Here is a 15682-nt window from a genome sequence, read left to right on the forward strand (position 1 = left end):
TTATTCTAAGAGTTTACGCTACATTGATGGCAGTAGAGGGCAGGTGCAGGCTTGAGTGGTGGTGGTGGTGATGGAGGGCTGTGGATGGCTTTGAGAAATGAGATGGCCTACTGGGAACAGATCGAATAGTGGCAGAGTTTAAAAAGAAGGTGGTCATCCAGGTGACACCTCAATTTCTGTCAGGAGCTATGGGGGATCAGGGCAAGATTAAGAGTTCAGTTGTACCTGTGAGAGAACCAAGTAGAGATGTCAGATGTGCCTTAGATATATAGGTCTTAGCTAAAAATGGCAGCTTGGGTTAGATGTATACACTCCGGCAGGCTTAGGGTAAACGAAGCCAGGGGAGTGGCTGAAATCACCACGGGAGAGAATAGATAATTGAGAACCCAGGATGAAGATCCGAGAAATTTAATATGTAAAGGTCAGGTGGAGAGGGTGGAGGCAGGAAAGAATACAAAAAGCGAGCAGTCAGGAGAGCAGGAGGAAAGCCAAGATTGGTCACAGAAGCCAAGAGAAGAGAATGGCCAACTTCACTGGATGCTGCTCTAGGTCAAGGGAGATAAGAACTGAAACTTTTCCCTGAATTTAGCAACAGGGAGGGTTCTGGTCACTGTTTGAAGGCAGAATTTCTCTTATTCCAACCATGTCACTACCTTAGCTGCTGTGGAGGTAGTGAATATTAATAAATTTGTGATTGCTCTCCCAGATCAAGAGATGTCAAAAAGTCACTGCCTTCTTTAAGAGAGCTGCATGTTTGCACTTACGAAGTACGAGCAATGTATGTAAATTCCTAAAATTTCTTTCCCACTATAATTAAAAGAATCAAAGTATGTCCAGATCCAGAAAGGGTGTCAAACCTAATTGGGGATAGATCCAAAATGTGACCCTGCGTTATGGTGGTCACGACTGAATATTGTGGGTGGATGTCAGGATGGAGTGAAGTTGAGTGACAAGGTGAAAAGGTGGAAAGGGTGAGTGTGGGTGGGAGGTAAGAGATGGTAAGTACAGGAAGATGTAGGACCAAGGATGTGCATTTTAAATTGGTATAGACTAGAACATTTTAAATGATTATACGAAGGATACTATAAAGAGGCTGAAGATACTAGAGAGACAAGTGTAAGGTTCCTGAAAGGCAGGAAGGGTTGGGATACAAAGAGGTGGAGGCACAGCCTTTTTGATGGATGGATGCATATATTTCTCTTTCTAAAGGCAAGAAGGAAGAAAAGGATGAGTGCACACACAGGTAAGTTAGAACTTTTGGTGCTGGAAAGCTGAGCAGTTCTTAGCTGGATGACTTTGATTTCTCTGTGAAAAGCCAAGGTCATGAGCTGAGAATGGGGAAAAAAGAGGGAGGTTCGAGATCTGTGGGACAGGAGAATATTTAAAATAGTCTTCAGAAGTTCTCAGAGTGGGACAGTGAGCTGCCTAAAGAGATGTACCACATGTCTCTCAGGAATGTGAACCTCAAACAAATTGTTTAGCTTCTCTAAACCTTAGTTCTCTTATCTGTTAAACAACAACAGTAACAAATTGAGTTATTTCTGGATATAGCTACCATGAAGAGTCAATAAAAGCTGCCTTCTTTTAGTGCTGCTGGTGGGAAATTACCATGTAAGAGTTCAAAACAATGTTAATACCACAGTTTAAAATATCCAGGTTGTTCTTTCAAGTATAATCTCTTTCTCTGGGGTATCAATTTGATTAAATTGGTTGTATTACGCTACAAAGTAAAAATCCACATAATGAATTTTATAGCCACATTATACAATAATAAAGCAGCAGAGTATTTTTTTAAATCATCATTCAGTAAATCCTGTTACACTGTGAAATATTACGTTTTAATCTCTTTTTCAACAGAAAGGTTTTCTAAGGAAATGACTTGGAGCCTTCCACATTTATCAGATGCCTTTTCATTATTCTTTTCCAGTTTTGCAATTCTGGATCCAAATTGCATGGCCCGTTTTGGCAGAAGAGCAGAGGTTGTTAGACCAAGTTCCACTGCCGCAAGACGCAAAATTAGTTTTTCACCAATTCCACGGGATAAAGTCAAGTTTGCCTTTTCCCAAACCGGTAGGGAATTTAGAAAGGAGACAACATTTTCATCCAGGAAAGGAAATCTAAAATAAAAAGTATAGCTACTATTAAAGAAAAATATCAATCTGTTATGATTATTTCTTTTGCATTTTCTTCAGTATGTTAATATTTACAGTATAAATTTATTTTTGAGGGCACTATTTTTCTAGATTAAAAATATTCTAGTTATTTATACAATTTTATGGCTAAAATTTAGTCACATTAAAAACTATTTCACAACACTTGTCTAATTTTAATACATATGCTAAAATATAAAGAAATTTTCCCTCAATAGATAAACAAATTAAGTCTATGATGTCAAGAAATTATTTCAAATTGTTTCACAAGAAATCTCTGGAGATGCCTTGAAAATAAGCATGGTCTTGAGTTAATTATTCAATCTGTGTCTGCTCTTTACTGTCTAAAGATATTGAACTTTAGGGATACGAAACCAATACAGAAGGGCTCTACTCTCCTGAACTTGTGAAATATTTACTCATGGCAAAACTTTATGGTATCAAAATTATAATTACATTTAAACTGCTTAAATGGTGACAAAATATTAGATTAAAAAAAAACTTTCTGCTCTAATTTTCTAGCAAATTCTGTTCTTTTTTTCATTTAAAATACTCTAATCTCACCCCCTTCCTTCCCAATTCCTCAAAATGCAAAACAATTACACTAGTATTTCTATTTCATTACATTTCATTCTAACTTAAGTAGAAAGATCAGAAAGGGTAAAGGCATTTGTTATACAAAATATTTTATAAAAATGAATTAATTGTGAAAGCAAATTTAAATAAGAGAAGCTAATAGATTACAGTTAATATGTATGCCAAAATCCATAATAAATCAGTTTAAATCTAGCCACTATAATGGTAGTTGTTAAATTACAATTCTGATTTGCTGTTTTAAACATCCTTCACATCCATTTTTACCCAAGGATGTCAAGGGGGGGGGGTCTTTTTTTTGGCTGTACCGTGCGGCATATAGGATCTTAGTTCCCCAACCAGGGATCGAACCCACGTCTCCTGCAGTGGAAGCATGGAGTCTGAAACCACTGGACCGCCAGGGAAATCCTGGGGGTCTTTAGAATTAACTGCTTTTACTGAATAAAATAAATTCCCTTTTCTCTGACCTAGGTGAAATAATGGACTGAATTTCTCTTTCTCTCTCCCATACACATATACCCTTCAAAAGGAAAACATTTTACACACATTGTATTGTTGCATTACTTATTTCTTTATAATGAAATTTTGAAAATTATGATAATTTTACATGTCAGAACTGGCAACACAGGAATGACAAGGTAGAGACAAGAAACAATGAAGTCTCAGAGTTCGTGTATTATGATGCTCCAATTCCCACGAAGCTTATTTGGACTCCTTGTTCTTGCACGCTCGTACCCTTGTAATAAAACCATCACTTAATTAATTAAGCTACTTGAACAAATTTCTGCTTTTTATAATTAAATGAAACATCTCCTTTTATCCTGAATGCTTTAAAAAGTTGTATTCAAGCACTTGTTTACTATCATCAAAAATATGTTGTAAGTAAACACAAACCCCTAAGGTTAAAAAAGAATATACACATGAAAGTGGCTTGATCTCTGAAACTTTTAGGTAATCCGCAACATATGACTAAACTGTGTTCAAAAACATATGACAGAGGGGAATCCAGTACCAGAACGGAACCACCATTTAAATCAGTATGGATCTATACAGGCACACCTTGTTTTATTGTGCTTCATAGATACTGCCATATTTATTTATTTTTTTTTACAAACTGAAAGTTTGTGGCAACCCTGCAATGAGCAAAGTCTATTGGTGGTGCCATTTTCCCAACAGCATTTACTCATTTCACATTTCTGTGTTACATTTTGCAAATGCTCGCAGTATTTCAAAATTTTCATATTTGTTATGGTGATATGTGATCAGTGATCTCTGATGTTACCTTGTGATTGCTTTTTGTTTTGTATTTTTAAATTAAGGTATGTACATTTTTTTTTTAGACATAATGTTGCTGCATACTTAATACAGTACAGTGTGAACATAGCTTTTCTATGCACTGGGAAACCAAAAAATTCACGTGACTCGCTTTTTTGCGGTGATCTGGAACTGAATCTGCAATATCTCCAGGTATGCCTGTACATACAGAAATGTCTGTAGAGACAAAGTCAGGCTCTGTAACATTGGAGGAGAAAGCTTGGGAGTAGGACTATGCCCTTATTGGGAGGAAAGCAAACATCTGAAACAAAACAAAGCCCCTTAAACACCTTCTCTCAGTATTTCATTACCTCAAGTTTTACAGTCTTTCACTGTAGTCTTAAAAGCAATCATGTCATTGTATCATATTTGAAAATTACTGAAAATCCATTTCTTGGAGAATGAGTTCTGGAAAAACTGTTCCTCTGGCTCTTCTCCAGCTTTGCTTCTGACCGTGTTTGTAATATAAAGCCAAGACATTGTTGCTACTGTTATTCATTTGAACAAGTCTCCAAAGAAAAAGGAACCTAAAAATCTCCTTTTACAGTCTATTGTCTTTACAAGATTACCCCAAAACCCTCAGATAGATAATAGGAATTACCTTGCTTCTTTTCCATGATCACCAATAACTCTGTCATCACGACCAAGATTTCTAGAAGAAATTCGACCCAGTTCCATCTCGATTTCCTTATTCAGTCCTTCCAGCCCGTGTGTCTGGAAGCAGACTCGATGACGAGAATAACCTGCGAGCTGCTCATCTGCACCAATTCCAGTAAGAACTACCTAAAAGGTTTAAAGAAATCCATATAAAAAATGTTATCTACTATACAATAAGGAAAATAACTAAGATAAAAGTCAAGCTTAAAAAATGATAACCCCAAAGATAACATTTTCAGAGAAGAGCCATAAGGCAAAGTCAAAAAATAGTAAAATAGGCCCAATTTTTACAAAGTCATATATTTTGTGTTATAGTTTAAATGCAACTGAAATACGCTATATTCTTGCAACTTAAATGCTAAAAGCTTTAAGGGTCAAAGTTAGGTCTCAGAAATCCTGAGTAGAAATACCGTGTCATACCTTTGCACTACTCTGATATGGTTTTGCTTCATCTTGGGTCACTAACCAACCAACTCCTCTAGAAGCAAACCAGACTGCACAGCCAATGCTGTCATCCAACACTGTATCCAAGGGCTGAATTAAGTGGGATATTCGAGTTCGTCTTAATCTTTGCAGTTCTTCCAGAGAAACATTAATTTCAACAAAATTCCAAATCCGGGAAGGGTTGGCAGCTTGTAGTTCCTTTAGCCCTGCTCTTCCTGTGATTCGATCTGGTACGTTGAATTGCTCACCAGGATTAGCAGCAGCAGCAGCAGTGACATTTTTAGAGGATTCTTCAGAGCGTTTTTCACAATTATTTTTCTCTTTTCTCCCTTTTTTGTTAAAACCAGCTGGTATGGTCTTTTCTTTAGTCATGAAAGCCACATTAAGAAGATCAATTGGTTCATCTAAAGGAATATGACGGTCAGCAAGCACTGCGATAACCATGGAATCAATTCCCCCAGAAAACAGGATTGCAACATTTGCTTTCCTATTACTAGTATTCAAAACTTCACTTTGTGTCAGGTTTTCATCCCTAGGTAAACACAAGACACGTCTCTTGACTGCGATACTCAGGACATCAATGAACTGCTGAACTACTTCCTTCATGTGTCCATCAGTAAGAAAGACCTGAAGGGTCTCTCTTGACGGTGGGACGCTGGAAATGCTACTGCAATGGATCTCAAATGTGGCTTGTGGCAAAATCATATTTAAAGGGACAACAGGTTCTTTAAGACACAGTTTGGCTTCATTTGTTGCCACTGATACAAATGTTGGCAAATCTGCTGAAATTTGAGTTAGGCTATTAACACATTCTTTGATAACATCCTCCCTAGAGTTATATTTCCAAGGATACAATTTTAAAACAACAGATTTGGAAATGGAAGTAGACTTTAGATCAATTCTAAAAATTCCAGATGCTGGAACTTCTTGCCACTGATTGGCCACTCCAGATGTTTGGGCGCCAATCGAAGAGAGGCAGAAACTCTTGCCCCAACTACTAAAATGCCAAAGCAAGCTACGACGGCCAAAAAAATCCCTACCAAACCACAAAGAATGACTAGATGCTTGATAATATATAAAAGACCAAGGACCTTGGACTTTTGAGAAGAGTAACAAAATATCAGATTCATTCTTACAAGAGGAAAGATAATTAAACATTATTTGGGTATCATTCTCTTCAGCTTCAACCTTTATTCCACTAAAGACTTCTCCATTCCACAGGAATACATTGCCTCTTTCATCTTCAACAGGCTGGGCAGTCAACACACCTCTTAAGTGAAGGACATGACCAGAAAATAAACACTGGTAGTTAATATTAGACTTTAACAACTGTTTACTACTATTAGGTCCCCGCCGTTTAAGATTACACAGTAAATCCTCTTTCAAATCTTTGTTGAAATGCTCAACAGAGAAGCTTACTGTACAACAAATGCCACACATTGCTATGCAAAATCAAGTTGACTATTTCTTGATTTTGGTCTTCTCTGAGTTTTCTATTTCTTGGTATTCTTTTCTCAGCTCATCCAATGTATCTGTGGGGGAAGGGAGAAGATATACTAAGTGAAATAAAAATTCTTGAACCTTTACCTAGTAATTCAAAGGGCAAAACAGGTTATTTTCCAAGATCAAAACATATATGTACTATGTTAGTTTGAATAATAATTTACAACAGGCTTCTAATGAAGAATGTTTAGTATTTAGGGAACTCGTTTCTGTTTGTTAAATGCTTATTTTGACCCAGGCATGGGGCTATGCACATTAAATATACATATTATTTTAGTTAAATCCCGTAAGACTTTGGAGGCTCAAAGTGATTCACTCAAAATCACAAAGGGAGAAAGTGGTAGAACAATATTTCATACCTAGATCTGTCTAAAACGCTAAAGCTTACGTTATTATCGCTTCCTAACACATCTTATATTTTTTAAATTTGATTTTATTTTTACTGTTGACTTATCCTTGGAAGGCTAACTTGAAAAAAACCAAACTATTGCATTAATTTTATTAACAGGTATACCACCATCCCATCTTTAGATATATGTTTAAACATTCAGATGTAGATATATGTTTAAACATTCAGATGTAGACAGTATAATTTAGGCACCATCATGAATTTCTACAGAAAGCCCACAAAAGAATTTGTGTGTTTCTATATAATGTACCAAAAACACTTACTTTTGCTTTCCGAAAGCATTTCTGTTCGGTCTGCAAGAAAGAATATGTCGCTGTTCTGTTGCTGCCTATATACTTTCTGCAAAACATAATTTAGTCTAATATCATGATTTATTCTAAAAAGTAATGTCAAAACTCTGAACCCTATTATTGCTTATTCTTGAACTTCAGTAACATGTTCAGAACAATACCTTAGCAAATACAGATAAACAGAACTCATCCATTATCCAACTATCTAGAAATTGCTACCATTAACACTAAGGTAAAACTCTTTCTTCTCTGCATATACTATAATACCATTTTTCTTTAGTAATATTTCAGTTTATTTGGTCATTTTGTGTTACCAACTTTTCACTATTATAAATCAACGCTGAGATGAATGTCTCTGTACCTAAATTTTTTTGCACTCTCATGATACTTTCCTAGGTATCAATTCCTATAAATAGAACAGCTGGATCAAAGTGTTACATAGCTTTAAGACTTTGATACATTATGCCAGTTTGCCCTCTAGAAAAGTTTGTATCAATTGTACCGTACCTGTATCAGAAATGTCTAACATGTCAGTTACCAAGTAATCTCTACAATGCTTTAAAGGGCTCAAATCATTTAACTTTAAAATATATGTTTTGGCAGTATAACGACCCATGAAACAGTAGCTTGCTTGTTTGTGAATACATTAATGGAAATGGAGTTAAATAACCATGTTAAAGATTTGGAAGCTTTGAGTAAAAAACCCGGGGTGGGGGGGCTGGAAGGAAGGGGAAGCATTTATCTTTTTTTTTTTTTAAACAATTATTCATTCACTTGAATAGTTTCTACTCTTCTCAATAGATTTAAAGTTCATTTATTTCAAAAGAAAACACCAATTCAAGTATAAAATACATACCTTTAGTGACTATGGCTGCAAGATAACATAGTACAATTAGTATCATTTGGTTCAAAGGTAATGTCAATTGCATATGATGGGGAAAAGATTATCAACAGCTATGCTTAATATGTAGATAACTATATATGATATATATTAAAAAATCACGGATACTTCACTTTTGCAATTTAACTAAAAAGATGCTGAAACCTTGTAAATTTTAATATAATATAAATCTTATATGTAGTTCTTATAAGTTTTGTATGTAGTTAATAAGATATAATCAAACCCTGCCACATACTGTTTGGAATAACTCTAATAACTCACCCTGTTCTTCTTCAGGTTAGAAAGTTCATCCACAACAATTTTTTGTTCTTTAATCTATTAAAATAAGAAAACATTCTTAAATCAGAGGTTATCAAAGTATGCTCAGTGAGGGCCCTTTAAAATTAAAGACATGGGATAAGTATTGATTGTCCAAATGGGCAGTCTGTGAATATACAGATTCTTTTCAACAGCAGCTGTGTGGAAGTGCAGGTGGGGGAAAGCTGAGGGAAGAAACAATGATTAGACTTACAAAGCGTTAGACGGCTCACTGAGCCCAGACAGGGTGTTGGTAACCAGCATTCATATTCAGGCAAGAGCCATAGTTACTAAGTAAGATTTACGTCTTTTATTTAAAATAGAGGACGTACCAAAAAAAAAAAAGACAGTATGCACCAAATCCCAAAAGTAATACCAATTTTTCAATGATTTCTTTTAAATTATATTTTAGCTTTAAAAAAAAATACCAAATGGAATGAAGAGTGGGTTACTCCCCCCCCCACCGCCCCCATTCCCGTACTTTTCATGATTTATGTACTAAATGGTACAGCTAGACATTCAGAGGAAGCAAGTAGCAGTAAGTGCCCTACCTGGGGTAGTACGACCCATCACTTTCCATCTTTGCTTTACATCTCAAAGGTTAGCACAGGGCTGGCACTGTTGAACTAGGTCTCTCTTTTTATTAGTAGAAGAGGGCTCAACTAAGTTTCTTTTAAACTCTTTTCAGTAAAGGTAGCTATATTGTGAACATGACTGATTATATAGTATCACTAGAGCCTCTAAAAGCATATTTTATAATTTTGGCCTACCTCGGAAGCCTCACAGATCTGTCATACATCAGTATAAGTGGCATGCTATGGTAGTAATCAGAGTGGGCTGTGTGTGGTTTGAAAATTCATTCCTCACAGATGTGTACCCTTCTGCTCTCCAGCTGACAGTCACTGTAGTAACTGACTAGAGATTGAGTTGAATTCCAAGATTGAATTTGTATAACCTCCTGGAGGCTTATGTTTGGATTTTTTTTTTTGGCTGAATTGGGTCTTCGTTGCTGCGTGCGGGCTTTCTCTAGTTGCGGCAAGTGGGCTTCTCACCGTGGTGGCTTCTCTTGTTGCGGAGCGTGGGCTCTAGGCTCACGGGCTCAGTAGTTGTGGCACACACGCTTAGTTGCTCTGTGGCATGTGGGATCTTCCCGGACCAGGGCTCGAACCCGTGTCCCCTGCATTGGCAGGCAGATTCTTAACCACTGCGCCATCAGGGAAGCCCGGAGGCTTATGTTTGAACAGCACTTTCCCATTCATTTTAGGAATGGCAGGTATACTTTAGTACTTCAGACAAGGAAACTGTGATAGAGGGATTAGAGACTTGCCCAAGATGCCACTGTCAGTTTGGGACAGAACCAAAGTATTATCTAGGACATCTATTACCTCAAAGGCTATAGCCATCTTCATCTCAAATTTATTTTTAAAGTTTGTTTGTTTTTTTTTTCCTGCTTATGGCAGTTAAGATTTATATTATACTGGCTCCCTTTTGGGGGGGTGGAGCAGAACAGTGATAATCAGATACCTGTTTTAGGAACGTAGCTCTGGCTAAAGTGAAGGACATACTGGAAGAAGGTAACAATGGATGAGGAGAGGCCAGTTAGGAAACCTTTGCAGGATTGCCTACGGTAGATGAAAGTGGCTGGTTTTGGATGGTTAAGAGTGTACATGGTGATAAAGGCACATATTTCAGATGGGCCTCTAAAATAAAACTGATAGAACTTCCTGATGTACATAAAGGTTGGCTCCCACGTTACTGGCATGGACAACTGGATGGATGGTGGTGACATTTTCTGAGACAGAGAATACAGGCAGCAGATCTAAGGTGAGCAGTATTTCTAAAAGTATTAAAAGAATACATAGAAAAAAACCAAACCAGGCTCCTCCTCATTAGGGAGGATGCCCACACCCTTTCTCTCTGGGTGTGCATCTCTGCCTTGCTTCTATCTTAACTAAACAAACTTTCTCTGTGTGCTCTCCCACTGTGCTATGTCTCTAATAATAAACTTTGTACCTATTTTTACAGTTTTGCCTCCATGAGAAACACATTTTTCACTGGGGGTAAGAACCAGGGATTGTGGTGGCCAGGATTTCTGGTTTTCTTCCAGGCTACCCAGGTTCAATTCCTGGGCAGGGAATTAAGATCTTGCTTTGTGCCATCACTCACTGCCGCCTCTCCGAGATCAGATGGTGCTGAAACCTGGGAGCTGAAGATATAAAGAAGCTCTTCTCCTCAAGTTATTTATGGTTTACAACAATTTGGTAATTTACACCTATGCGTAAAATTAAAACATTTATCTTTCTCTCTACCTGCTCCCTCCTGAGATTGGAAACTCTTAGGTTCCCAGTAGCATTATCAGCTCCTCTACGCTGGGAACAATTAAATCATACTAAGGATAATCAGTCTAGTTACACTAAAAAATTGGGGCAAATGCCTTATGAACAATGCCAATATATAATTTCCCTGAAAGACAAGGATTGGTACAGAATAGACTAAGTCAGATAACCTGGGTATATACTGGGCAACACCTAATGGAAGTTCTTGACTTAAATTCTTACTTATGACCTTACTAGTACTGCTAGCTATATTGTTTTCTATGTTGCCTGTTTTACAAAATTGTTGCTTATTACATTACCAAATGTGTGACTGAGCCTCTGATAAAATGATGATACATAGTTCCATATGAGATCAATGACTGTAATAGTGTAACTCTAAATATGGGAAGAAGCAACAAGAGGGAATATTTATCTGGACCATAAGGGATTAGTAAGACAGGTGGTCCAGAGGTTTTTGGCTACTGTTAACAGGGCCTAGTCCAGTAACACCACATTGAGTGGCCTGTCAACGAAATCTTTGCCAGACCCGGGAATGAGCATTCCTAGCACTGTGGGACGAAATAGTCATGAAATGCCCCCAAAACCATGGTTAAACTTATGACCATGAAGAGGCCCTGCCGACTGGTAACTGACCCTTGCCAGCTACCTCTACAAGGACTAAATCATGGCCACTGCAGCTGCTGACCTTCAACACCCTCCTGAAAGGAGTTCAGGGTGGAGATGAGAAATGAGGCACTCTGGGGGACTTCCCTGGTGGCGCAGTGGTTAAGAATCCACTTGCCAATGCAGGGGACACGGGTTCAACCCCTGGTCCGGGAAGATCCCACATGCCTCGTAGCAACTAAACCCATGCTCCACAATTACTAAGCCTGCACTCTAGAGGCCATGAGCCACAACTACTGAGCCTGCGTGCTGCAACTACTGAAGCCTGGGAGCCTAGAGCCCATGCTCCGCAACAAGAGAAGCCACTGCAGTGAGAAGCCTGCGCACCGCAACGAAGAGTAGCCCCTGCTCGCTGCAACTAGAGAAAGCCCACGCGCAGCAACAAAGACCCAACACAGCCAAAAATAAATAAATAAATATTTTTAAAAAAAGAAAAAGAAATGAGGCACTCTGTGCTCTGGGAAAGACTGGTAGGACAGCCCTGCAGATAGTCAGATATTTTCAGAAAAAGATTTTATGAGCCCAAATTCTTACATCTTCTCATACCTAGGAAAACACTAACATCATTAATGGTAACATCTGCTTTGGCTATTAAGGAGAAAATTTTCAGACCAATAGCACCTGTTATCTATGTGTTAATACCACCTTAAAAGTTAAAACCTACTTAAATGAAACTAGACAACTGGCTACCTGGCTACAAGTCACCTCAAAGCGTCAGGTCCAGACTGGGTTTCAGGCTTTATCTCCTGAAAAGAAATGAGATCTATTTTGTCTATTAATGTTCAGGTTGTCACTCCTCCAACTACTAACTAGGTCTGTCACATCTACGTCAATAACACTGGGTTAGTAGAAAAAGACATCAAAAAGTTATATGACCGTGCTCGATGGCTTCACTCCTTTGGACAGGGTAACCCAAGTGCTGACACTATCTGGACTACAGTTAAAGTAATGCTATCAAATGTAACCTGGTTCTTACCCTGCTTGGGCCCCTGGTTACAATAATTCTTTTACTGATCTTTGGCCCCTGCCTTTTATTAATCTACTTGTCTAGTTTGTTCTTTCTAAGGACACAATGGTGTCCCAGACAAGATGACAGTGATGCAGATTCCAGCCACTCCTTGGAATACCAACAGAAGTCAATGGCCCCCTTAATGAGACAGAACGAGAGCTCTGTGACCCCAACTAGGTAGGGTCTACGAGCCCCCTGTCAGCATGAAGAAGCTGCAGAAGACAGACCTTTGCCCGTCAACCTCCCAAAAAAGATGTATTGGGGTTCACATCTCTCAGGGGGAATTTGAGGCAGGAGATAGATGGGCTCCAGGCTAGACATTTACAACTGGCCTCCCATTCACATTTCCTGGAGTGAGAAGAAGATGGGCTCCAGACCGGACTTAATTACCAGCTCCCTTTTTACATTTCCCGAAGCAAGAGACAAACGGGCTCCAGGACTACATATTTATGACCGGATTCTTGTCTATATTTCGAGATCTGCACCTCAATATAAAAACCAGCAACAAAAATAGAGTAAATAACTGGACATTGGACATTTTTATGGCAGGGACAGAGTGGGACAAAACCCTGTGAAAAGATCAAGAGGTCAGACATTTCCCATCCTTGGGGCAAGGGGAACATTGCACATGCGCAGAAAGGCTCCTTGGGGGTCAAAAAGGAAAAAGGAGGGGACACCACCCCATAATATGTGATGGCCGTCCCATAGGCCTCTGGGCTGTAATCCATCTTGGAAAAAAGTTGCGCACGCATGTTGGGGAGGATCCTAGGGCAGGGCAGGTGTGGAAAAAGAAACCAGATAATGAGCCAAAGGTAAACAAAGACCTGGCAGAACTGCCCTATATAAACGACTTCACCACCTCTTTACTGCGCTCCTCCTCATTACGGGGGGGGACATCTACACCCTTGTTCTCCGGGTGTGCATCTCTGCCTTGCCTCTACGTTAACTAAACCGTTTCTCTGTGTGCTCTCCCACTTGTTGTTGTGCTATATCTCTAATAATAAACTTTGTACCTGTTTTGTTTTTTTTTAAGAAAAAAGCTATTATGAATCTCAAAGACATTATGCTGAGTAAGAGACGCAAACGCCATGATTTCATCTACATGATGTTCTGGAAAGGATAAAACTATCGTGATGCAGAGCAGATCAGGGGTTGCCCGAGGTTCTGGGTTGGGGAAAGCACAGCTATAAAGGGAGTCTTTTGGGGTCATGGAACTGTTCTGTATCCCAATTGTGGTGGTGGTCACACAAATTTACACGTGTTAAATTTAGAGAAAAGGAAAAAGGGTCACATTTTACTGTACGGTAATTTTTTAAATAAAACTTTTAAAAATTCATAATTTGAAAAACAAAACAACTAAACCCCCGCCCTACTGCCATCTGGGTCTAATATTGGGGCAAGTTTCAAGGTCTCCCTTTAACCGTAGCTGTCAAAGCAGCGGGACAAAGCCGAGACCGGACCACGCGGCCGCCGTGGATCTTCTCTGGGGGGCGAGCGGCGCCCCGTCCCGAGCCTGGGGGCCTTGTCACCTTGTCCCACACTCACCTTGCTGCTGAGATCTTCCTTGTGCTGGGTCGAGTTGTCGGTAGGGACCAGCCCAGAGCCGTCCTCGGGTCGCGCACCTCGGCTAGGCATCTCCACGGAGCGTCAAATATGCAGGATGCGCAGCCCGGAGAGCGTTCTAGCGGCTTCCAGTCCAGAGCCCCAAAATGTCTGAGCTCCCAGCGGCTCCATCCCCTCCGTTTCCCTTTTCCGTGAGTCCTACCAATGGCGTCTGCGCGCTCACGCTTACGCCTGCGCGCTCACGCTTACGCCTGCGCGCTCACGCTTACGCCTGCGCGCTCACGCTTACGCCTGCGCGCTCACTCTTACGCCTGCGCGCTCACTCTCTTACGCCTGCGCGCTCACTCTCTTACGCCTGCGCAGTTCGGATCGGGCCTGGGAGCAGTTGTACGCGTGCGCACAAATGATTAGTGAGCACGTTACCAGAGCCTGGTTGTGAAATCTGGGAGGTTCCTGAACGGTCCCCTAGTGGATGGGGTGTTGAAACGCTCTTCACCACGTGGCATCCGGTAGACTGTGAGTTATATGCGCCCCCCAGTGGTAAATATAAAGAATAGAAGCGCTGTAGAAATACTGCTTAATATTTATTATCTAGGCAAGAATATGAAGCCAGGCACAAATTTAAGAGCTACGTTGTTGGCAATGGAACTGTGCAGACTAGGTAAAGTTTTTGTTAACTTGTTATTAGGGTTAAAAGATAAATACAGGATTCCCAGTCAAAAATGAATTGTAGGGCTTCCCTGGTGGCGCAGTGGTTGAGAGTCCGCCTGCCGATGCAGGGGACACGGGTTTGTGCCCCGGTACGGGAAGATCCCACATGCCGCGGAGCGGCTGGGCCCGTGAGCCATGGCCGCTGAACCTGCGCGTCCGGAGTCTGTGCTCCGCAACGGGAGAGGCCAAGGCATTGGGAGGCCCGTGTACCGCAAAAAAAAAAAAAAAAGAAAAGAATTGCAGATAAATGAATAAATTTTTAGTATAAGTGTGTCCCATGCAATATTTGCAATATCTCACTCCTATGAGAAAAATTATCCAAAACTTGGAAATAGGCAAGAATTTACCAAGGTGTTCTTTCATAGCTTTGCTGAGCTTGACTTTATGTTGACTGGGCTATTTTATAATTCTGTTGGGGCGGGGGTGGGGGGGTAACAGGTAGATTTTTGTCTGGCTGATATGCAATAATTTGTATCTGATACACCAGATAACCCGACACGTTGTGACTTATTGTTCTGTAAGATATTAAACAGTTTTGCATCTAACTCTGCAATCCTACCCTAATTTTTAAAATGAATATATGTCTACTTTCTCATGTACTCTTAGAATTGGTTTTAGCATCTTACTTGTTCGCTCATTAATTAATGAGTTGAATAAAACTTTGACAAATGTTCATTTTATATTTGCACAGGAGACATGGTTTTCTGTTTTTGAAAATTATACTTTAACGTAGGAAATCTCAAGTTTCCACAGAGATGCTCAAGTGAACTCATGTGATGGAGCCAAACTTTATGGCTAAGGAAGTGTACCTCATGGGTTGTTTAAACCCAGGAATATCTTT

The 15682-nt window shown here is 39.6% G+C and overlaps 3 protein-coding genes across 6 annotated transcripts in view; all 3 read right to left on the reverse strand.

Annotated features, from left to right (window-relative positions):
* ANKAR (ankyrin and armadillo repeat containing) overlaps window positions 1-4798 on the reverse strand; it is an 88215-nt gene extending 83417 nt beyond the window's left edge. Inside the window, exon 1 of the mRNA XM_032638425.1 lies at window positions 4660-4798. The gene's annotated coding sequence lies outside the window, so the exon portion shown is untranslated. The remainder of the gene's footprint in view (window positions 1-4659) is intronic.
* Window positions 1693-14357, reverse strand: ASNSD1 (asparagine synthetase domain containing 1). Of its 3 annotated transcripts, XM_032638416.1 has the most exons (7): window positions 14113-14200; window positions 8524-8577; window positions 8218-8232; window positions 7335-7410; window positions 5136-6691; window positions 4660-4841; window positions 1693-2117 (listed from the first exon to the last, which is right to left on the reverse strand). In XM_032638416.1, the coding sequence occupies exons 5-7, from the start codon at window positions 6597-6599 to the stop codon at window positions 1832-1834; spliced, it is 1932 nt and encodes a 643-aa protein (XP_032494307.1). In that variant the 5' UTR covers window positions 6600-6691; window positions 7335-7410; window positions 8218-8232; window positions 8524-8577; window positions 14113-14200; the 3' UTR covers window positions 1693-1831. The 3 variants fall into 3 exon arrangements, with proteins under 3 accessions (XP_032494307.1, XP_032494306.1, XP_032494308.1); XM_032638415.1 differs by lacking the exon at window positions 8218-8232 and having other exon boundaries at window positions 14113-14357; XM_032638417.1 differs by having other exon boundaries at window positions 7335-8577; window positions 14113-14342.
* Window positions 1785-14377, reverse strand: ASDURF (ASNSD1 upstream reading frame). 2 transcript variants are annotated; one of them, XM_032638424.1, is made up of 6 exons: window positions 14113-14377; window positions 8524-8577; window positions 7335-7410; window positions 5408-6691; window positions 4660-4841; window positions 1785-2117 (listed from the first exon to the last, which is right to left on the reverse strand). In XM_032638424.1, exons 1-4 carry the CDS (start codon window positions 14200-14202, stop codon window positions 6621-6623), a joined length of 291 nt encoding a protein of 96 aa, XP_032494315.1. In that variant the 5' UTR covers window positions 14203-14377; the 3' UTR covers window positions 1785-2117; window positions 4660-4841; window positions 5408-6620. The 2 variants fall into 2 exon arrangements, with proteins under 2 accessions (XP_032494315.1, XP_032494313.1); XM_032638422.1 differs by having other exon boundaries at window positions 4660-6691; window positions 14113-14369.
* Window positions 14378-15682: the final 1305 nt, after the last annotated feature.

The sequence above is a fragment of the Phocoena sinus genome, chromosome 7 (genome assembly GCF_008692025.1).
Source record: "Phocoena sinus isolate mPhoSin1 chromosome 7, mPhoSin1.pri, whole genome shotgun sequence".
Lineage (NCBI taxonomy): Eukaryota > Metazoa > Chordata > Mammalia > Artiodactyla > Phocoenidae > Phocoena > Phocoena sinus.

Bases quoted from the DNA above. Each gene is read 5' to 3' on its own strand.
- ASNSD1 (XM_032638415.1), bottom strand. From the start codon at position 6,599: ATGTGTGGCATTTGTTGTACAGTAAGCTTCTCTGTTGAGCATTTCAAC. The intron at 4,842-5,135 runs GTATGACACGGT...TAAACCTTTTAG, and splicing joins CATATCAGAGTAGTGCAAAG to GTAGTTCTTACTGGAATTGG. The intron at 2,118-4,659 runs GTAATTCCTATT...TTTTTATTTTAG, and splicing joins GATCATGGAAAAGAAGCAAG to ATTTCCTTTCCTGGATGAAA.
- ASDURF (XM_032638424.1), bottom strand. From the start codon at position 14,202: ATGCCTAGCCGAGGTGCGCGACCCGAGGACGGCTCTGGGCTGGTCCCT. The intron at 8,578-14,112 runs GTGAGTGTGGGA...TTATTTTAATAG, and splicing joins AGGAAGATCTCAGCAGCAAG to ATTAAAGAACAAAAAATTGT. The intron at 7,411-8,523 runs GTGAGTTATTAG...TATGTTTTGCAG, and splicing joins CTAACCTGAAGAAGAACAGG to AAAGTATATAGGCAGCAACA.